Source organism: Phaenicophaeus curvirostris, chromosome 2, assembly GCF_032191515.1.
Source record: "Phaenicophaeus curvirostris isolate KB17595 chromosome 2, BPBGC_Pcur_1.0, whole genome shotgun sequence".
NCBI classification, from domain to species: Eukaryota; Metazoa; Chordata; class Aves; order Cuculiformes; family Cuculidae; genus Phaenicophaeus; species Phaenicophaeus curvirostris.
The window spans coordinates 93,518,656-93,541,910 of NC_091393.1; the positions used below are offsets into that span (position 1 = coordinate 93,518,656).

General features: G+C 43.6%; 2 protein-coding genes across 7 annotated transcripts in view; one reads left to right on the plus strand and one right to left on the minus strand.

Annotated features, from left to right (window-relative positions):
* DHX57 (DExH-box helicase 57) overlaps positions 1-23,255 on the minus strand; it is a 41,066-nt gene that overhangs the window by 11,204 nt on the left and 6,607 nt on the right. For 4 of the 5 annotated variants that reach the window (XR_011337061.1, XR_011337062.1, XM_069852894.1 and 1 more), the window contains exons 2-11: positions 8,073-8,305; positions 7,270-7,422; positions 6,837-7,007; positions 5,299-6,110; positions 3,743-3,996; positions 3,507-3,628; positions 3,052-3,247; positions 2,165-2,289; positions 866-999; positions 171-225 (exon numbers count right to left, since the gene is read on the minus strand). Coding sequence is in view for 3 of the 5 variants with exons in the window: in XM_069852894.1 (XP_069708995.1) it covers positions 171-225; positions 866-999; positions 2,165-2,289; positions 3,052-3,247; positions 3,507-3,628; positions 3,743-3,996; positions 5,299-6,110; positions 6,837-7,007; positions 7,270-7,422; positions 8,073-8,305 (2,255 nt within the window). In the remaining 2 variants the exon portion in view is untranslated. The remainder of the gene's footprint in view (positions 1-170; positions 226-865; positions 1,000-2,164; positions 2,290-3,051; positions 3,248-3,506; positions 3,629-3,742; positions 3,997-5,298; positions 6,111-6,836; positions 7,008-7,269; positions 7,423-8,072; positions 8,306-23,255) is intronic. The other variant, XM_069852893.1, reaches the window with a different exon arrangement.
* The window catches only part of ARHGEF33 (Rho guanine nucleotide exchange factor 33), a 31,766-nt gene continuing 25,769 nt past the window's right edge, over positions 17,259-23,255 (plus strand). For both annotated transcript variants that reach the window (XM_069852920.1, XM_069852921.1), the window contains exon 1: positions 17,259-17,281. The gene's annotated coding sequence lies outside the window, so the exon portion shown is untranslated. The remainder of the gene's footprint in view (positions 17,282-23,255) is intronic.

Here is a 23,255-nt window from a genome sequence, read left to right on the forward strand (position 1 = left end):
TATAAGATGTATGGTTTAAAGTCAGTGCTTTAATACAACTCCAAGACTGCAGGTGACGGTGAGATTTCAGAAGATTTAATTTTGAAACCTATGCACAGAAATACTGTAGTCTCAAGGCCCACAGTGCAACCTTAAAGGCCAAAAACATGAGAACTTTGGCAGTTTCATACCTTGTCATCGCAAGCACATCTTCCAGAAAGAACTGATCCACAGGAAATGTTCGACCTAAAAAAAAACCCCAGGAGAATAAGTCTCCATGCCATACAACACACACGTAAAAAAGAGGAAAAAGACAGAAGACTGTTCTAATTTCACATAGGTTATTATGTCATACACTGACTTCACAGCTCCCATCTATACTGCACTCTCCAACACAGTTTCTGTCTAGGACAAACTGGATGTTTTCCAAGGATGGTTTGCTAACATGCACTTACACAGCCAGACATGTGCTTCTGTCATGCTCCATGTAATAACTTAGCAATCTAAAAGGCACATTTGACTAAGTGTGTACACACCCAGCTGGATCTTCTCTCTGCTGCTTTTTCACATGGATAGAGAAGAGACTTCAGCTGCAGTGAAAGTAGCTCAAGGAACTCCATCATACACATTATGCCATTTTTGCCTTCTGGGGGAGGAAATTCTGCTGGTATAGAGACAGCACATTTCCAAGTCTTCTCTCCCCTAAATCTCATTGTTCCTTCCTTCTAAACCCTTGGAATCATAGCACCTGTATAAATCCTCATCCTGACACTTTGCAAACTGGTCCCTTCCACTTGAACTGAGAAACACTTCAAAAGCAGAAATACTAAAAACAAACCCCTAAAACAACAAATGCAACAGGATAATAAAAAGTAATGTTTTTCACCTGGTATGTTAATAATTGGACAGGAGTGAAAGTATTGAGAAAAAAGCTCTGCATTCAAGGTGGCACTCATTAGTATAACATGCAGGTCTGGCCTCTGAACCATTATATCCTTCAAAACCAGCAGCAAGAAGTCACTGATGAAAACAAGTAAAAAGACATTTTAATTTATTCAGTGTTAACTTTCAGAGTCTTTTCCCCCCATTTTCTGTCCAGATTCCTGGTGTTTTCAGTAGCATAGGGATACCACCATAGAAGCACGAGGTTTTTGGAATGGCTGGAGGCTAATAAGGCAGTAAATTAATGGCAGACCATCTGTTTACTTTTTGGTTGAGCCTTACTAGAGTGTCAAGATTACATGACAAATTCATTTAAGTGACAAAACATTCTAGCTACCTTATAAATTACTTAATTTAATGACAACACAAGAACATTAGATAAATTAACTCAAAGTAACAGATGAGTCCTTTTTGCTCCTCTTTCTCACCGGAAGAGTTACTCAAACTTACCCACTCCTTCCTGCTCAGTGTATTTTTCCCTATATTATTATTTAGCTTTAGTGGTATGCCTAGAAGACTGACTTGAAGTGATTTTAGATGAGAAGGAAGAAGAACCCTTGAGAGATACAAGCCCTTTTATGAGGCTGAAATACAATCTGCACTGTAGAAGAACGGGTCACAGTCAAAGCCTCCCAGAAACCCTATGCATTGCAGTGTTTCATAAGGTAAACAAAGAAAAAGGATCCTTGTCACTTATTTCACAAGGATACTGACAGATCTTATCTTTTGCCTGGCACCAGCAGTTATATAAGCTAAAACTGCAGGAGGCTGGATCAGGATAGGATGAGACCGTCTATAACGAGTAAAATCTATAGACCAGAAGAAAAAGTGAGTGCCTGTCCCTTGCCCATGCTGTACTGAAGCCTGCATCAGAAGTAATTCCCAAGAGGGCATGTGAAGAATTCAGGTATTTGGTAAAAGCTGAAACAAGGGAAGAATAAGAACAGACAACTGTGGCTAAAAAGTTACTTACACCTCCAGCACCATCCAAAACCTCTTTTCAACATCACTACCACGCGACAGCAGATTGGAGGCACAGAAATTGAAGAAAGACATGCTTTTTTTGCAAGCTGCTCCAACACAACTCCCCACTGCATAAAGAACCTAAACCCAGACTCCTTACACCATCCCATGTTACTGCCACACGATCAGAAAGTCTGACTTCAGTTACTTGCATCTTTAGTCACCTTTACCCTTCTTACTATGCTTCTTCATTTTGCTTAAGGGATAAGACATTATTTACCTTTCTTCTGTTCTTTCGTGAACTTCATCAACAATAACATGTGTGACTCCCTGCAAAGTCAGATCTCCTTCCAGCCTTCTCAACAGCACACCAGTAGTGCAGTACAACAGTCTGGTAGCTGAGGACTTGAATGGTAAGATAAAGCATTCGGTTGACTTTATGCAACTTAACATAGTGCAAAGAGAACACGTGTTGCTGTAAAGCATTTGATTTCAGTTGAGTGCCAAGTTTGACAGAAAGAACAAGCAACCCCAGTTGGAGAAAGGCTGAATGATTTTTCTTTCTTGATTAAAACTTAAAAGCATCTGCTTCTTATCAAGGGCATTGCTAACTATAAGGAGTAAACAAAAAATCTGAACTGTTTTTCCTGTGAAAGTTGCTTTCTGATAAAGAAGTCAGATCGCTGTTCCAAGGAAACCTTAGTGAATTTCTATTTTTGGCATATTTATTGGAAAAAGGTGTCAGCTGCAACATAGACAAAATTTCGCTTCCAAGACAGCAGTTTAAATTCAACCCCTGCTTCTGGCTGAGTGTAGCTGTACCCTTCAATCTCCACTTGGGAGACAAATGGAAACGAAGACAAGTGGAAATGAAGTCAGTAGCTTTCCAGAGGACAGAACTATTACCCACACTCTCAGGCCCCACCACCTGTCTCAACGGAAAGCGAAACAACGATACAATACATAGTAGTGCACTTCCATTCTCTAAAGAGGACTGTGCAACTTGAGATGAAATAAAATATAGAATATATTTCATAATACAATGTGTAAGAGATACAGACTTATCTCAAGATACAGCAGATACAGGGGAGAGATTCTGTATGCAATAGGAGCACTAAGCACATTGTAATAGAACAAAATGAAAAACAACAAGCAAAGCATACATACCTTTACACTTTCCAGACGGATCTGATATCCAACAGTGAGTCCAATCCTTTCTGTTCTTTCTTTGGCTACACGTTCAGCCACAGAAATGGCAGAGATCCTGCGAGGCTGCGTACAGATGATGTTTGCAACTCTACTTGGAGATCCTTGCAATGACTCATCCAAAATAAACTGAGGAATCTGAGTGGTTTTTCCACACCTACACAACAGAATCAGGGATTAATTAAAAAGACCCACAAACTCAACACCTTCCACTCATGTAAATTAAGATGATTGCATTCTAATTGAAATTTGCTTTGTTTCAGTAGTGTCATCCTTCCCATGAAGTTCACCTAGAACTGCTGTCACTGGTCACAGATGGACCACAATCCTAATCTTTTCAGGACAAGGATACATATTTCACGTTCTTCAGTGTATACTTTGGCACATAAAGCCTGTATGTGCAATCACACTCTTACCCTGTCATCCCGCTCACAACAAGAACTTGGTGGCTCTTAAGCAAATCAAGAATGGTTTCTCTCTCTTGCCATGCAGGGAGCTTCTGTCTTTCATACAACATGGACTGGAAGTGCCTGGAAGACTGACGCACAAAACCAGACAGCATGGCAAGTAAGAACAAGCACTAGAATGTAACTTAAATATTTGTTTTTCTAAAGTAAGCCAGAAAACAGATGTTCTGTTCTGTATATTATACCTTTTTCAGCCGAAATTGCGTGCAGATTTTAACATTTTCATTATACAGAGACTTTGCCTGCACATCGTACTTTTTGGAAAGCTTTTTCTTCAGCTTCACATAACTCTCATTCTCCACCACTGCTTGTTCGGGCTCATCTTCCTCCTCCTCTTCTGCCACCTCCTCTTCTTCCTGAAGCTCTGATACTATTGGTGCTTGAGAGACAGAATATATATTAGGTGTCCTTGTTACTAAGGAACAGGACTTCATCAGCACTGTACAAGAGATACATACGTTCCAGGAGCATTCGCAACAAAGAACTTTGCTGAAGGTCTGCAGGACTGTTTTTGACATGCATTTAGTTCAACCATCAAACCTCCCCTAACTTCATCAAAACAAACCACAACTTCTCCTGCTCCAACCCACTTGTCACTACCCCTGCACTAGCTGTGCTCTGCAACACCGTGGTCCAGGTGGCCACATGGTGAACCAAACTGGCAACTGTTTCCTGAACATTTTTCACGTGTCTCTGCTCCCCTCTCCAATTCATCACACAACCACTTTACGGAGCATAAGACTGTGATGGAAGCACCAGCTTAAATTAATAAAAACTACACTGTAACAACAACAGCCAAGGCTGGAAGTGGACCAGGTACTTTGGTGCCTATTGCTTATCAACTGAAATGATATGCGCTTCAGACAGTAAGCCAGCCCTTGAAAGTCTTAAGTCTATGTTTATCTAAACAAGGCATTTTATAACATAAGGAAAACTATTTGGAATCTCCGATTTCAATTTCTGGAACAGAATTGCCTTTATATGGAGCTGTTAAAAATATCGAATAATTTGTTTTATTATACCAAACAAATAGGCTGCCACTATTTAGGCGCTCTAAAACGTGACGGAGCTGTTCTTGAAAACTGTTGAAAAAATGTCTGCCTTAGATAAAAGTCTTGGAATTGAGAGCCTGAACGTCATCTATGCCACAGAGATGTCTCTCATCCTACCATAGGTGACACCGTCCCAACTCTGCCCCCGTGACATCAACCTAGTTGTGTTTGCATGCAAAAAAGCTACGATACGTTGAACGACATTCTAGAACCACTCACAACATAGTCTTAAATCTACCTTTAAAAAATTAATTTTGAGGAGAGGTTGGTAATTTTAAGTAATTTTTTGGTTTTGAAGAAAAAAAAAACGTTTCTGAATTGATGAGCAGCAGATGCACCAACGCTTGCTAACAACCTTCCCTGCTCAGTTTTGCTGAGCTCACACCACATAGCTCAATGACTTTTTAGTGATTGTGTGGGAACATGCATGGTTTACACTGGCAACCCAAACTCACTAGCATTCTGCTCCTTCAACTCAGTTCTTGCCAGCGGAAAACCTCTCTGATGCAGCTTAATTATGGAAGAGACTTCCTGAGGCACAGACAGACTACGGATATGGCTCACCATACAACCTTAATCTCTGGAAACAGATTTGGAACAGACACCTGTATTGGGCTCCCTGCCTTCTCTCTTTTTTAATCTTTTTGACATTTCTTGGTGCAGAAGCTTTACTGAGAAATTTAGTATACCTTTGGACACTTGATCTGAACCAGATGCACTCTCTGTCTGTAGCTTTACTGAAGGAGTTGCCAGCAGGGACACGGGAGGAACACTATACTTGTGATGAGTATTTTTAAGTAATTTGCTTATTTCAGATTCATCTTCTATGCAAGTCACTAAGGTGTATATCACTGGCTCATTAGACTCTGCAGCTATCAAGGCCTTTCCAAAGAGGAATTCAGCAATGTGTAAACGACAAGCAAGAGGTAGATTCTCATCAGTGGAATAAAATGCCACAAGAGGTGCCTGGAGTGGATACTTGTTTTCTTCAGGAAATCTTACTTCAAGTTCATATATGGGACCATCGCTGTTAGGTTGGAGATGAGCATCATCTACAGAGTTCCTGGCTGGTTTTAGTGGGTGGCCTGGAGGTAATTCATGTCTGAATCTGCATTTTGAACCAAACCTGCAGCCTCCTTGGAGATAAAATTTACATATTTCCTTTGAGGTCTGCTTTGCTGTGTTTGTAGTACAACCACCTGTCTGTTTGGATTTGCTGAGCCTGTTCGCTAGGTACTTCATTTCCAAAGTGAAAGTCCAAACTCTGTTTTGAATTCTTTCAACAAATTTCTCTCCATAGATTGACCGGAGGGCAAAAGCCTCTTCTTGTCTCTGTTCCAAACAGTCGTCTTGACTGGCTTCAGCAGCTGTTGCGGAAATCTGTATCTTCTCTCCATATCTTTCAGTAAAGCACTGCAATAGCAAATGTTCCAATGACGCCCCAATATTACCATTGCAGGATCTCAGTACTGTCCTACAACGCTCACTGTCAAAACCATACCTGCAACAAAACAGAGACAACACGGCAACAAGTGAGTGACAGAGACTTGTATGAAGTAAAATAACCACAGATCTGCTTAACTAGGCTTACAGCAAGGAAGCACGTATGGCATGAGATCCTATTACTACTACTGGGGGAAAATCCCCACGCTAAAATATTTATGTTATTTTAAATGACAGTGGCAGGCAGTAATTTGGTGTCTGTGAATGCTGGTCTGTTGTTTCCAAGGAGACAGATTAGTTTGCGGCAATTGTCTCACACCTCAGAATGCAGCACATAATAGTTGCAGGATTAGATTTCCCAGTTGAACTACATTAATTAAACTCTTCAGAAAGAGCTGAATCCTCTGGCATATAAAACACTCTCAAGCAAAGCAAAAATAGTTAATAAATGCTCATATCTGAGCAAAATGGATGAAAACCACACAGTTTTGCAACATTACCCACCTGAAAGAAATATATACATAAATGCTCCCCTGAGCTTTCCCAATAGCTGTTTCATTGTCTTGGAGAATGAACCGAAAAAAGGCAGGACTGATTTATTTTCATAAAAGCATTATTTTAAATCCATCTTATTAAAAAAATAAATTGGCAGGACATACAAACTCAACAGTTCTGCACATAGAACTTCCCTGGAGTCAAGAGGAAGTCCATGCACTGAGGGCTAACTGGATCAAGACCAGTGATTTACCCTTCAAGATACAAATTATTCACTGAAGAGAATCACCTGGAGAGTTTGTGCACAGCAAATGAAGACACTTCACTTTCCACAATTCTCTGCGCTGGTGGATCAGCAGGCAACCTTGGTATTATGTCAGAAACTTCCCGATCCGTTGACCAGCACTGTTCATCATCAAGGTAATCAGGTTCATCATCGTCTTCACCAGAACCAGCTACTCTGATAAAAAGAGTTATCAAATTAAAATGAAACAAATATATACTGTTGAGTAGACACAAAACACTGCCTATCTCTGCACTCCATTTAAACACAGGATTCTGCTACCCCTTTTCCAGAGTTAATACTGTAGAAGAACAAAGCAGACTCCAAACCACAGGATTTGAGATCCAATTAAAAGTTAAGGGGAAAAAAATACTGTTTTCATTTCCAATAATGTGCCTGTTAAAGAAGAGCTAGAACTAGTGCCTCCATTTAAACTAACTCTGATTCGGGAGCCAGCTCCTGCCCTTGAAGCTCTTGAAGAAGTTCTTTCACTCTTCTCTGGTTTTCCGAAGTCATGTGTATGGTCTGCAGAGGCATTCTTGCTTCAGGTTGCTGTTTTGTTTGCTCTCCTCTTCTGGTAGGGGCATTCGATCTAAAAATTAAAACAGAACTTAACAATGACTTATACTTATTTGCCTGGCTCAAATTATCCTGACTGAATTAGTATGTGTTAGGACCTATCCCTGTAATTCAAAACAGGAAAACCAATATAAGACAAGTCCATCACCTAAGGATCACTCAGTGACCAGGATGTGTGTGTCTATATCGGCACGCACACACGCATGTGCATTTGTACTTTATCCCATGTCAGATTCAAAATGACTTAGTAAAGACTTTGCTAGGTAAAGCTCTTTTCGCAGTACAACCACTTATTTCTAAGTAATATTGTCAGAATACGTTCAGGATACTAAAGTAATCCTACATGGCTTATTTTCCACGGCCCAGTTCTGCTTTGTAATACACAAAAATGAATATCCATTGTTCATTAGAGATTTCTGATCAGAGACATCCTGAAATCACTTTTTGACAAAAGAAGAATATCAGATGTTCCAATTTTTTTAAAAAAACCCCTCAATTTTCCCAACTATAACATTCTAACATGTTAATCAAAAAAAGACACAAAAAATTGCTTCATACTGAAATAGCTTCCTCACTCCTCCATGTAGCCAAAGATGACTAAAACCCATCCTTCGGAACGCCAAACATCCCTATGCCAAACCCTCCCCCAGCTGACAGAAATACCTGGATCCCAGCCTTGGTTCCTTGAAGAGACAAAAGTCATCTCCATCATCCCAAACTTTAGTTGAACATTTCCTATTTCCACCAAGTTGAGACTTGTTTGAATGGCCACTGCTGCGTCCTCCTCTTTCACCACCTCCTCTTCCACTGCCTCCTCTTCCACCGCCTCCTCTCCCTCTTCCTCCTCCTTTGTTGGGCTTTCCTCTCTTCCTCCCTGCTGAATTCATGTTCCCTTGCTGAGGAAGGGAAAAAAATATCCTTTTATGATGATTTAGCACATTGCAAATGTGTGGGCACGCATTACATTATTTTTCTATGTGACAAGAGAAGATACCCTCTCAAACTGCAGTTAATCGCCTGTATGCTGGCGTATTTGTATGCACGTGAAGCATGGTATATTCTTCAAGGACACCGTTAAATGAGTTCTGTGGTTTTAGAAAGTAAAGGCAATATATCTCACAGCCATCCAACCAAAAAATACAGGATCTGGCAAAAGGATGACCCTACCAGCAGTGCTGCCTAGCCCGGGACTCCAGTTCTGCCACTGACGGGACGTTCTCAGACACGGCAGCCCAAAAGACAAATCTTCAGGGGAACTTTCATAGCAGAAAGCAGCCCGTGCCCTGACATTTTTCGACTCAGAGAAGTTTTCAAAGCTGAGAGTAAAAGGCTGAAGGGGAACCGAAGCCACAGATACAGCTTGTTTCCACGTTAACCTGCGCCTGAGCCGTCCCCGATACGGCCGAGTGCAGAGGAGCGATTAGGGACCCGCCTGGGAAAGCAGAAGCCCTCTTCTCCTTCTCACAGCACGGGCTTCACCAGCTCTGACCCCTCAAGCTCGTATTAAGCAGTCGCTGTCAGCTACAGGACCCCCGCAACAGCCCCGCCGCGGGGGGGAGCCGGGACAGGGCCGGCGCAGCGCGGCTCGGGGGGGAAGCCTGGGAGAGAGGAGGGGGCTGGGGGGAGCGCGGGGGCAGGCGGGGACTGGGGAGGCGCGGGGCCGCGGAGGGGGCGCTGCGGCGGGACCCCCTGTTCTCCCCGGCGCGCACCCCGCTCCTCGTCGCCGCTCTGCTCCGCCCGCGCCCGGAAGCACCGCTCCCCACTTCCGGTCCGCCGGCCCGCGGGCCCGGGCTGCGGGGCCGCACAGCCCGCAGCGTTCCGGCCGTGCCGCGGGCAGCGCCGTCCCCCGCGCAGCCTGTGCCGCTCCCTCACCGCCCTCAGCGGGAGAGTTTCTTCCTTATATCTAATCTAAATCTACCCTCTTCCAGTTAAAAGCCATTCTCCCTCACCCTATGACCACGCGCCCTTGTAAAAAGTGCCTCTCCAGGTTGCTTTGTGGGGCCCCTTTGAGGAAGGCTGCTTTAAGGTCTCCCCGGAGCTTTCTCCTGCAAGAGTTGTGTTTATTATGGTTTATTTGGTGCCTGCGAGTAGTTGTTTGTGCCCAGTGGAAGGGCAACCCTTGCTTCAGCATGCTCGCTGTCACCGTTTTCACGGTGTGGGTGTTGAATTTTCAGGAGCTTCCTTATGGAAAAGTAATTGGAGTGGTGGTGGTGGGGATTTTCCAGCAGTGTATGGACTGTTATCTAGTTGGAAATTATTTATAATTTCTTTTTGCTTAGTATGCTAATGTACTCCATGTGAATCCATGACTTCTCTGGGCAACCTGTGCCAGTGCCTCACCACCCTTACAGGAAAAACAGTCTTCCTAATATCTCATCTAAATATCCCCTCTTTTAGCTTAAAACTGTTACACCTCATCCTATCCCTGAGCTCCTCCCGTCTTTCCTACAGCCCCCCTTTAAGTACTGGAAGGCTGCTATAAGGTTTCCCCAGAGCCTTCTCTTCTCCATGCTGAACAAGCCCAACTCTCTCAGCCTGTCCTCACACGGGAGGTGCTTCAGCCCTCGAATCATCTACATGGCCCCCCTCTGGGCTCACTCCAACAGATCCATGTCCTTCCTGTCATGTTTCTCAGGTCCCTTTCTGAGGCAACTGACCTGTTTCCAGGACTCTTCCCCAGCACTCAGCTGACTTGCTCTCAAGGCTTCTAGTCAATGTCTTGTTGGTACTTTTCATGGTGACATTTCTTCAGCTCTAAGTAACGCATTGCTCTGGGTCTGTATGACCCCCAGGCACACTGAAGCAGCCACAGCCTCGCCTTTTGGCCAGGCTCTGCCCCACGGCGGGGCTCAGCAGCAGCAGCAGTGGCCGAGCAGGTGGTGGGAACTCTGCTGCCTAGCACTTCTTGCCTGACACCCAAAGGCACCCACTCCAGGGGCCCATCTCGGTCTGTGACAGATGTGGAATCAGCTCTGGAAGAAAGGGCTCTGTGCAACAGAAACATTGTGTATTGCACAGTCTTGTAGGGTTCGCCTCTCAGATACTCTCTTGTCTTGAAGTGAAAATACCTGTCTTCTACCACTCATTTTCTAGAGCGGGAGTGCAAAAGGACACCCGAGGGTGTGCTCTAGAGGAACAGTCATAGAGTCCAAACTGGTGCCAGTAGAACTACATATGTAGCCAGCAAGGTAATTTTAAGTATTCCTTAATTTTAAACATTCTCTGGGTTCGGAATGGAGAATGTCTCACTATATCCACCCTTGAAAAGACACAGAAAAGAAGTCATAACCTGGGAAGGATCAGACCAGTGCTGCCGGCTTTTCTTCCACCTGGGAATCTTGTCACAGCTTAGTCTGAAGATTTGAGACACTAGGGGTCTTCCGATGTCCTGCTGCCTTCCCAGATTTCTGCGAACACATTGGCTGTTACTGGCAGGCAGGCCCTGGTGAGACACCCGAGCAGCGTGGTACTGGCAACGCCCAGCACGGCACAGCTGGTGTGAAAGCCCTGCACGAATGTCCTGTGCACACAGAGGGGCTAGGCACGGCCCTCCTGCGTGTGTATACACCGTACACACATCCCATAGTGAAATGGGACCTTTGCCCATTGACAGATACACCAGTGTTTGGCTGCCCTTGGTAACTCAGTTCCCCAAGAATGAATTAGTAAGTATAGGAAAATTGCTTATTTTGTTGATGCTGGAGGAGACAGGCCTTGAAATGAGATAAATAAGGGTCTGCAGTTAGGAAACAGCGTCTTGTTGGCTTTCTTAGATCCAATCTGGCCTTTTTTCCAGTCTCTTGGAAAAATATTGGTGCAATTATAAGAAGTAAGAGTATGGCACAGAAGTGCTGTCCAGCACAAATTTAAATCCTAAGACATGTCTTAGTGGCCTGGGCTGAACAAACAAAAGTCTTGCTCTGCTTTGATTTACAGAAAGGAATTCTGGAGAATTTAATTAACCCCTCAGGTTGTCAGGGTAGATGAGTTATTTGCAGGGCTGGGGATGGCAGTTCTGTGCTGCATAGATTGTTAAGATCCTGTGAAACAACCAGCAGAGGAGGGGCTTATTTGACACTGGCTGGCCAAAAGCTTTTAAGCTTTTACTTTAAATCCTTGTAGAAGCAGGAACCTGTCTAAATCTGAAAGAAGTCACTTTCCCCTCCATTATCATATCTGAACATGATAGCAGACTCAAATGCAGCAATCTGAAAAGGATATTGTAATGAAAGGAAATAACATTGAAAGCATAAACATGAACCATTTTCTTTATCTTTCATCTCATTAAATGCAGATGAATGGTACTGGAAGGCTAGAACATCCTTCTGGGCCAGTTTATGAAGGCGAGTTCAAAGACAACATGTTTTGTGGGGCTACAGCCTACATGTTTCCAAATGAAGCAAAGTACCTTCAATGAAAACGAGTATGTTTTAAGTAGAAGAGTTGTATATTTTATATTAGTTTTGATTTTATAAGCTGTAAAGTCCAAATAAAATTCACCCAGCATGTCAGTAGGTTTCCTTTTCTACCAGCGAAGGTTGCACTGGATATTTGAGATCGCTGATCCCAGTTGCATCCTTTTCATGAGATCAGTCAAAGGTCTGTCATTAATTCCCAGTCAGCAGTTTTCAAGATGATTTATTCCATCCACCGACTTTTTGTGACCAGGTCTCTGGATCAGGCGGAGTTCAGAGAAACAGAACTGTTCAGCCCCCCTTCATAACTGTAGTTTCATGCTACCTGCCTACAGATGCATTCAGATATATGGTGCTGATTTATGCTGATAGTTTGAAAAGTTTGTGTTATCTTTTGAGGTAAAGTAGAAATATCAGAGAGACTGAAAAATGTGGCCGTTTATTTTCATCACTCAGAATAATACATTTTACTGCCACTCATAAGCATCAGCTGAGTTAATTTATTTTGAACAAGAGTGTGTGTTTTGAGTTGCTAAGATAACATCTTTTCCTAAAAGAAGTAGTCAAAGCCCACTTCATAATCTAGAAAGCAGATTTAATGACAAAATTAACTATAAAAGAGGATGTGAGAACATTCGTGTTTGTTCTCCCTAAAGGACTTCTCTGTGAAATTTGCTTTGTTTGATTTAGGTTTAATTTTTTTTCAGGTACCTTCCCAGCCCAGTGTCTGAAGTAAATCTAAAATGTGTGTTTGTTAATAGGTAGTCTTTCATCAGAAAAAAGCCCTGTCTTGCCCTGCTGACCGAAAAGAATAGCCACAGTAGTACTAGAATGCTGACCAAATCTGTTTTCAAATGATCAGACACCAAATGAAATGTGTATTACAGAATGAATGAACCTGGATACTGATCCTGTGAAAAGCCAAACTCAATAATCAATGCTAATTTGATTATTAAGGAGGTGTCCTTTATAATGCGGCACCGTGCACACAGGGGATTGATGCACCTAATGTGTGGGTACATGATTTTTATACTGGTTAAATATACATATTCATATAGATTCTGTGAAACACATTAGATATTCATTATTTTTCCTGTAATAGGTGTGTCTATTATAATCAGTTCTTGGAATTTATTTATGTAAGTTTCCTCCCCTTTTCAGCTCCCCTTCTTGTGCGTGCTCTTAGACTCCTTGGGCTCCTCTTCAAGGTTGCATCTGGTTCTAGCTGGTTCTTCTTTCTCTTATCATTGTGCTAGTCCCTGTTATCTGGCTTAATTAGATATAGTCACATTCTTTCACATTCTTTCCAACTGCAACCTTGCTAAAAGTCCTTCCTTCAATACAAACGGGAACCTGTGTGACAAACTCAAATATTTGGGGGAAAGAGTAAAGATATTTATTTAAATGCTTTAGAGTAGATTGAGTTGTTGTGCCTCTATTCCATGTTAAAATCTTCTACAGAGCTTCTGGTTTTTTTTGCTGTAATATTAAATGACAGACATGAATTCTGCTTGAAGTCTAAACCAGTGAGTGCTCATCGCTTCAGCAAGGGCATTCTGCAGTAGATAATACAGGTAGCTTTATGGGCATTTTCTCTCAAAAATCTTAGGGTGGTGCATCTACTCTTCTGTGAAAATATCACAAAGGGGCCAGCACAATGCTTGTCACTAGTAGCTGCAGAGAAAACAAGATGGTTCAGATTTGCAGTTTCAACTAAGTGAAATGCTGATGCAGATACACCCTTGGCAGCAGAAAATGGCAGCTGCTGCCATTTCCACCAGGGAATTAAGACTTCTTTTTGACACTGGTTTATGACTTTTAATATGCGCCACTCCTTGACAGCTCAACACCGGCTATTTTGCCAAGTTTCAGGATTGCTAGTTTCCACCTACTCACACGAGATAGGTGTCAGTTCACCAGATCACTGTGGCTTTCATGAGAGAACATAAATAGGCAGCCCCACAGCAACTTGCTGTGCTGCTAGGTGGCTTCATTTTTTTAAGGGGAATAAATCTCTAGTTATTTTAGATTTTAAAAGTTATTTTCTCCTCATTTGCAAAGGATGCTGATATGTAGACATTTCTTGTTTATAGCAGTTTCAGGTATAATGATGAGCTTGATCACGGCTTTCAATGATCAGTAGAAATATGTGGCTTATGAAGACTGAAATCACACAGCGATTGCTTTTGTTTTTCCACAGGGGGCTGTAAATCCTTGCATTTTGTCATAACAGCATTGTTACACCCTGCTCCTGACATCAGTAATGTTAGGGCCCACCTTGACCTGCACAGTCGAAAAGGAAGGGCGAATCGGAGACTGACAAATCTCCCAGGGTAAATCTGAATGCAGCATTTATTTTGGACACAGCCGAAATCACAAAGCACAAAGGCTCGGGTGCACTCCGAGTCACAACTTCTCAAAGTTGCAAAACCAGACCCCAGTCTGCTCAGATCCCACTATGATACCTCAATCACAGCCAAGGTTGCTAAACAAACTACAAGACAATTCAGCTTCGATCCGATACACCATAGCACCAAGGAAAAAGAAGATATGTTAAGGCAAGTAAGAGAGAGAGAGTAGAAGGGGAAAAGGTTGGTCATTACAAGCACATGGCAGGATGGGAGAAGGGTAAGTGAGGATGGATTTTACAGCAAGAAGATCACACAGTATATATGTTTAAGATGCCCCAAATGGAAGTCAGGATAAACTTCACAGGACTTAATCGCTTGTAAATTCTGATAACGAATGGGACTATAATGTAGAGGAATGTAGAGGCTGCATGCTGGGAGGGCACTAGTGTATGAACATGGTTTTGCAAATAACAGAATATGTTCCTTGGCTGTTAAACCTGTGTGCTTTGTAGGTCAAAACTTTTACAGGCTACAGTGTGGGAGAAAGTTAAGGTAGGTACTTAACTACACTGGGGAGGTTCTGATTCCTGGCAGTTTGCTTATCTGAGTTGTGCACACATCACTGTGCTGACATAAACTTGATAAATCCACAGGTTGGATTTATGTTGTTACAGGATGGAAGCTGGAGGAAACTTGACAGATGAAAATGCACCAGAGTGGCGCACTTCGTGGGTTGACAACACTGAGACTGGCGCAGAAGCTGAAAATGCAGCCACTTAGCATGGACAGTAGCATGAGCTAAAGGCAGCTCCTGATTGCATTCTAGGCTCTACAGCCGTGACCAGTTTTCAAGAGTCATCGATTTCTTCACGTATTTATTAAAAATAACTCCCCAGGATGCACATCAATAGTAAATAAAAATAAGTTATTTTTCTTTTCAGACTGATCAACTGAAGTCTCCTAAGTGATAACTTTCAAGAAATGAACGGGTGAATTTATAATTGAAGCAGTTGAGGACTAGAATTCTTTTTTTTAACTTGCCCTAGGAATGTCTTTCTCTCTGAGTTTCAGAAAAGTTGTCATCAATGAATGAGGCCTAATTTATACTCAACTTTTGTAACTTTCCCCAGAAAACAAACCTCCCCATCCACAGAAACTTTTGCAAACAGAGTGCTCTTATGATCATGTTTACCATAAGCCAGGGATTGCAGACTTGTCACTGCTCACAGGCCAAGCCTCAAACCCGAGGCTCCTGTAACATTCTGCTCAAGGACAGACCTCTGCTGTGCACTGAAGCTGCTTTTCTCTGGGAAGCCAAGTAGATGGGCGAGTACACAGGGCATACTGAGAGCTGCCACGGTCCCTTCAGAAAGTCTCATGCAATGAAATATCTACTTCTGTTTCTGTTTGTGTTTGGTCGTCAAAAGTATCTGCACTATGAATCTAAATACTTCACTTTGCAAAGCAGAAAACCTGCTTTTTAGTTTAAAACCAAACCAAAACAGCAAAAAAAACCCCACCAACAAAAGAACCATACCTCCATTTTCAGACATAATGTGCAAATACTGTTCCTTCAGAGGTGCCTTCAAATACTCTGGTCATTTTGCTAGAATTCAGAAAAAATTGTGGGCCCTGTGGTTTCTTAGCAAAATGAAAAAAAGCACATTATCAGCAGACTGAAACATACTGGGCTGTCTGAAACAAAGCAGCTCATGGATCATTTGGCAATATAATGCCTTTCAGCCCTTTTTCTTAAAGCTGCTTGTAGGAAAAATCACTATTTGAAATGTTTTGATCACAGATTCATAAGGCTAAATGTTTTTCTTTTTATTTATTAAAAAAGATATTTCCTAGCTTGAGCTGTTTGTTTAATTCGCAGTTATCTTTGACCCTCCAAAAAAAGCACTTTCCTGCAAACTCCTGCAGAATTAAAATTCTATTTTGTTCAGTGTTGTTATGTTTTTCTACTGAAATAGCCAGCTTCAAAAAAAGAAATACAGTGTCTTTTGTCCCTCGTCCTTGACTTCAGAGGTAGTAGCATCTTCCACAGAGCTCCTGTGAATCTATAAGCCTGTTCTTTCCGCTCCTTTGGAGGACTCCACAACACCACATTTATCTGTGCTGCATAGCAATTATACTGATTTAGGCTGTGTGGTTTTACATTTCGGGTTTTCTGCCCCAAGGGTATCTTTGAAGTGGATCTCTGTCTTTCCAGGAGACATCAGTCTGCCTTTTGTTACTGTTCCTCCTCCTTTATGTCTTTCTGCTCTCCCCCTTTGGAGTAACTCACTGGACCAACTCAAGCCTTTTCCTGACACCGCTGGCCTTAGGTCACCTGCATTCTCTCCATGCTTTCTTGACATCCTTTGGAGCAAAAAGCCCTGCAAGACCTTAGTGAAGAGATGGAGCAGGCATAGAGGACTGCTGCCTCCCTCTCTCCCGCTTCCCTTCAAGTCCTTATTATTTGTACTCAAAGGAAATTTTTCATGATCTAACAAGCAACAGAAAATACACAAGTGCTGATGGTTCCCGCTCCTCTGCCCTGGCTACATCAGCAGACTTGACCTTGGCTCCTGAATGAAAGCAGAGCCCTCCTGGCCCTGGCATCCCCAGTGAGGCCACACACAGTAGGAGAAGAGGGTGCCAGAGAAAGTGGGGAGGAGCTGCACCAATCTCCCTGTCTCCAGCTGTAGGCTGCCTCGCTGGGCTGCCATAGAGGGTACCTAAGAGCCTCTGAGCCCAGCAAAGCAGCAGAAGCAGCCAGCTCTCACCACACGGACACATCTGCCCATCGCTTCACAAGGCTTCTTACTCTCCCCTCCCAGCAGTGTGTCATTCTAATTAAAAAGGAAAAAAAGTCAGTATCATCTTCTTTCAAGCGCAGAGTCCTGATTTTTGCATGGGAATGTAAGGATGTGACCTGAAGATTACATAATTAGAAGGCATTTGTTATGCTTGCGTTTCAAATCAGTGATTAGCATGTGACAGTCCCATCCTGGGAAACGTCAAGCCACCATTGCTCTCCGCTCTCTCTCTCCTTTCTTGCACAGTGCTAATTCCCAACTCTGGTGATTGCCAGTGCTGAAGGATCTTCAGCTAGCCTGGGGTAAGTTTAAAATGTACTCGGCATGGGATGAAGACTGGGATTAATAATACCATTTTTTGTATTAATGGAAAAAGCTGGAGCTGTAGCTAATGTTGCATGTGCAGCACATTAAATGGCATTTAAAGTATTCTGCATCTTCAGTGCCCGCTGTTATTTCCAGCTAATTTCTTCAAAGACTTTGTATGGAGACCTGGCTTCTTAATGTGCTGGAGAATCTTGTGAGGCTGCATTTATATATCTTGTGAGGTCTCTAAAACACCAGGTTAAAAAGACCTTTTTTGGTCTTAGCATTTAAGAGCTAAATCGAGGTCTCATGCCGAATTGAAGTGTTTGAATGACAACTGGTTTAGAGTTAGCTGGAGACAAAGTGTGAGAGTGATGAGAGTAAATCACTGATTTCTTCACTCTCTTTAGAAGACTGGGGGGGTTGTTCTCAAAGTGGGATATTTACAACAGCCAGCAATCTCAGCTGGCAGGATTGGGACAGTCACCTCGAAGGTGACAAGCATTTGTTTAGGGGAATTGTGGATAGTTAATAATTGAAGCAATGGAAGTGCACGTGGATTCCCCTGCATGGTTACCCATGTCCTGATTTCAGAAACATAATGGGACAGAAAGCCAAACAAATAGTTACTGTTGTCCATCAAGACTAGTCTGTAAATGCTTTACTTAATTTTGCCTATTTGCATGCTGATGCTCAGGGTATTTGGTCAGTCTCTTTGCACAGCTGATTGTTCCTCCTAGTTGTGCCATTCCATGGGCTGGGAGGGGAGGGATAGCACTGGAAGGGTGAACATGGTCACACAAGTGCAGTGCAGGCTGCAGGACCTGCCTCCCCTTACTCCTCGACACGCAGCTTTGCGTGGGAATCCCCCCTCTGTGGTACCTCAGGAGCACCTTGCTCCAGCCTTTAATCCTGTGCCTGGGGCATAGCTAAAGAAGGCAACTCACTGGGACCTCCTCATCCGTCCATGCCTTCTCCCTTGGGATCTCATGGGAAGGGGGTGCTGGCTTAGTCTCTGTTCACTTTCACATGCTGCCTGCTCTGCCCAGGAGGGGCTACAGCACCAGCTGCTTGTGTAAGGCACCAGGGCAGTATTCTTTGCTGGAAACCAGTGGTCAAAATCATGGCAATCACTAGTGGCAGAGGTGGCACTCAGCTTTAGTTCTTGAGCTCAGCAGATTTGGATGCTGAAGAGAAGCTAGAGGCAAAAGGGGAAAATAGTTCCTTTTGCCACGATTGAGGAATCTGATGCCTTTAACACCCTAAAAATATTCTTAGGGCTTTGCTGTGGAGATGTTGTTATGGCTTGATGGGAGCTGCAGGAGGGTAAATGAGTTTTAATGCTCAGCTCTGAAGAAACAAGCACATCTTTGCTGTTTCTTGTCCCTAAAGAAGTCGGGGGCTTGGGTTGCAGGCCAAGACAGTCTGCTGATAGCTTCATGTGAGTTGGTGTTAAGCCTGTCCAGTGGGGAGCTTGCAGAGCAACAGTAACATCTCCTTGTTGATGAAGAAACTACCTTGTGCTGAGCTGGCATAACAGGCAAACCTTGGATTTGCTGTGGGTGGAGGCCTGATGGTGCTTTATGAAAGCAGCCTCGTGGATGGCTTGTTCTCACTGCTAATATGCACGTGTATATGCACATGGGAAGAGGTTAAGGGTGCAGGGCTTGCTCAGTATTGAGAAAAATGGTAAAGGGGTAAAAATCCCCCTTGCAGCTTTTAACTACCTCAAGGGGGCTATAAAGCAGAAGGAGTCCAGATTCTTCCAAGAGGTGCACAGTGAAAGGCAATGGGAAGGGAATGCAGCAATGGGACATCCCCCTACCCCCTGCCCCCCCGCAACTGGAGGGCCCAGAGAGGCTGCAAAAACTCCAGTGTCGGAAATATTTAGACTTGAGCTGGACACGGCCCTCAGGAACCTGATCTAGTTTGGAGTTAGCCTTGATTTGAGCAGGGGGTTGGACTAGAGACATACAAGAGTTCCTGCGCACCTGAATGCTGCTTATGAACTTATGAACGGTCTGATGCCAGAAGAGGCAGGATTTGACCAAGCGGCCCACATATGGGGTCTTAGGGCCAAATTTCAGTCCTATTTTCCAACCCATATTTGCACCCTTTAGGAACAAGCCAGACACTGTTCAGCCAACTCAGGCTGACTGAAGCCCTTGTCCGTGGCGAGGGCAATGTTAACAGCTTCCCCACTCCGCAGTCAGGGGGAACAGAGGACAAGCATTCCCCAAACCACAGTGAGGTGCACATTTTGTTTGCTTTAGTGATGTGGAAGAACTGACTAGTTTTGCTCTGTATATTCAGGAATTCAGAAGAACCCAGGACAGGCAGGGAATATCGCGTGATCACCCAGTCCAGCAGTGAGCCCTAAAGGCTGGAAAGTAGCCAATGCAACGCAGTTATTTAATGTAACAAGGGAACCAAGGAGTGACTTGGGAACTTGCAGGCTGCAGCTAAAGGACATGTGAAAGACAGTTACTGTTAAAACAGGGAAGATTTGAAGATTTTCTGGACCCACTTATCCAAGGTCAACCTACTTTGCAGTGCAGTCATACAGCAGAACTGGTGGTGGTGCTGGGAGCAGGAGGAGATGGTGGCATCCCCGGTGTCCCAGTTTCTAAGCCTCCCTCCTGAGCTCTGTAGAGGACAGAGACTCTGCTCAGACATTGTCCCCATTTGCACTAGTCTGATGTGGAAGCTCCTCAGTTAAATATCAATGCTCTACAGGTGTTTTAAGTTCCCACTGTAAGGAAAAATTACTTATGATAGCAGGAACCCACAGTGTTTTTACAACCTGAGAGCTAAGATACAGTGCCAAAGGGCTCCCTTTCAGCCCTATCTGGCCCTAAGTTGAAAGTGCATGAGAACAGGTACCAGGGCCAATGACACATCCTCATATGAGCCTTTCTTCTACAAATATTACTTCTCCCTCATTAAAACCTCATGCAGGACATTTTTTTCCATATCAGGCAAACCTCTTTCTTTGTACTGGACCCGAGATGTTTCATATCATCACCTGTAGCACAGAAGCTCCTATGAGGTTCTCCTCTTGGGTGCATTGACAGCTGCAGCTTTCCATATGTTAGTGGGGGGAAGCCACAGATGCTCTTCATGTTGCATCCTTTGCTCAGATTCACTATCTGTGAGACTAACAGCACAGCCTGGGATATGTGCTGGGGACCTAGCTAGAGGCACAAGCATTCTGAGATTTCAGATGCATGGGAGAAGTTAGTCTAAGAGTGGAAGTAGAAAGCACTTAGTGGAACTGAATTATGCTGCATTCTGGCTTTTTCTCATGTTGGATGCCACCCACTGCACATACATTGTTTCCTCAAGCAGTACAGTCCTCTGACTCCCTCCATTTGAAGCTGGGGAGCAGTATGGTTTAGAGATTTTCTTTTTTATGTGCTCCCACAATAATGTTCTTGATACAGGCAGGGTATTGTCACCCTGCCTTGCAAAGGCCAGAGGTATGAATGTCACATTGTCACTGGAGAATTAGGGATCCCCAGCATAATTCAGCAGGTGGATAGTAAAATTATAAAATCTTCAGACTGGCTATGCCATTAGTGTATTTAATGGTATATTAGTATAATTAATACCATACTAATTGATGTTTGCTAATTATTGTTGTCAATAGTTAACAATTATATACTGCTACGTTGGTATAACTTGCACGTTAAAACCTTAATAATATAAAAGCAGAACAGGTAAAAATAGGTTCCTGGTTTTGTTAAAAAGAAAAGATTTAATGCATTTCCAGCAAAATGCTGTTTTCATTGTTTTCAGTGAAAATGTTTATCATAGAAGAGGTTTATGTTTCTTTCAGACCTGTTTTGCCTTTTCTGTTTGCCTTTTCTGTTTGTTCCTTTCCTCCCAACATCACAAGAACAATTCTGAATTTCTAAATGAGTTCTCAGTGTTAAACAAGCTGATCCCAGTTCAACAGCCGATAATGAAAGCCCCAGGAATTTACTACAGCACTGAATAGTTTTAACTGGGAGCATAGTTTAACAACTTTGCTACTAAACAAGCTCCTACTGAAGCTGAATTAAAAGTCTGTTTTGCTTAGGGACCCAAACTTAAGTATCTTCTCAAATCTACTAGAGGAGAGATTTAGCTACTCTAAAAACAACTGTGTATGTACGTGTTTCAGAAGAAAATAACACTCTTGCCATTCTTTGAGAAAAACAAATCTTTTTTATCTTCCCCCCACACCGCGCTGAGAAGAGCTGGAGCACACAGCACAGGAGGAGAGGCTCAGGGAGCTGGGGTTGTTCAGTGTATCGGGGCTATAGACCAAACAGTCAGGATTTTCTCACAAACACAATGAAAGGACAAATTGCCATGGAAACCTACACCGGCCATAAGGAAAAAATTCTTTCTGGTAGGAGCAGTGCACCCCTGGGACAGGCCCAGAAGATTGAGAAGTCTCCAGCCTGGGAGATACTCAGACCTCAACTCTCTATCAAGGCCCTGAGCAATCTGTTACAGCTCTGGGGTTAGCATTGCCTAGCCAGTCAGATAACTTCAGAGGTCCCTGCCCGTCTAAACTCTACCATGAGCCTAAGAGTCTTCAGAACATAAAAATAAATTTTACACTATCAGCTGATAGAAAACAGATTTCATAAACTATTATGTTTATCTCACTGTAACCAAGCATCCACCTAGAAGCTTTCCCAGACTGCTTGTACAAAGCCCAGATCCAAAGTCTTTGCTCAGATTTTCCATATGCATCACCCAAGGATCCTCTGCCCTGAGAAGACAGCAGATCTTCTCAGAAGGAGATCTCATAAGCAGCTCTCTTTTACACACAGGAGTTTTATCCTTTCATTAATCCTCAGTCTTACGAAGGTGCTTAACCCCAAGTTCTTCCAGCACTGTGCTGGAAGATTTTCAGATCCCATCACACCTGCAGCAAGAGGCTGGCTGCCCCAGCATGAGAGACCTCCCTCGCCACAGTTCACAAACGCTTGGCCTTGGACCCATCTCAGGGTCCTCGATGGTGCCACCCTCCTCCCTTGGGAGTTCTACACTGGAAAACTGTCAGTTTGAAAGTGTGCGGCCCCCAAGTTACACTGTACAAAAGCAACTGCTGCGGCAGCGATTTTACAGGGATTTCCTAAAGCCACTTGGCTCCAGCAGCTTCCCTACCTCTCCCCTCTGTTCAATGCTATGTGCCTTTCTCTGTGCCTGCTTCCCTGAAAACACCACCTCAGGCATCTCCTCATCACCACAGCCCTCCTGGCATAGATGTGTCAGCAGAGCCCTGTACCATAATTACACTGGTCCCTCCAATCCCATTAGCAAAGCTAACGATAACTCACATCAGCCCTAGGCATATCTACGTCATGCAGAAATGGAGGTGGGAGGTTATTCTAGACTCCTAAGCCACATCTAGCTTCCTAGTAAGGCTGGACAAAAGCAGACTTGAATTAAACCCCAGGGAGAGGAAGCGTGGATGTGGGGCGGTGCCTATGCTGATAAGAGAAGTGTGAGCTGGTGCAGTTCATTTTTCTGGGGCTCTGCCTGCGTTGCTAGCCAGCTGTTGTCTTAAGACTGTTCCCAAGGCCTTATCCCCATTATTGGACTGATGAGGTGCTTTACCAAGGAAGTGACTTGGGCGCAGCATCATGCTCTGTTGGTCCTGGTTTCCAGAGAGGCTGCAGCCCTACACGTCAGGGTGCCTTGGAACACTCCTTTTCCACCCGAAGTCCAGGATACAACTGACAGAGAAAGCAGGCATGGCACCACAAGCACCTCCAAAAGTGCTGACAGGATTGTAAAGGCAGTATCTCTGTGGCCCAAACACAAGTTTGGAGGACATTTTGGGTTGCATAGCAGGAAGCTGGTTCTTTGATGCAGAGCACCTATGCAAGGTGTTTGTGTGCTGATCAAAATTAATCTCATTTTGCTTCTGTGTTCAAACAAGAAGGATCTTACTGAGCAAAGTCTCTGTGG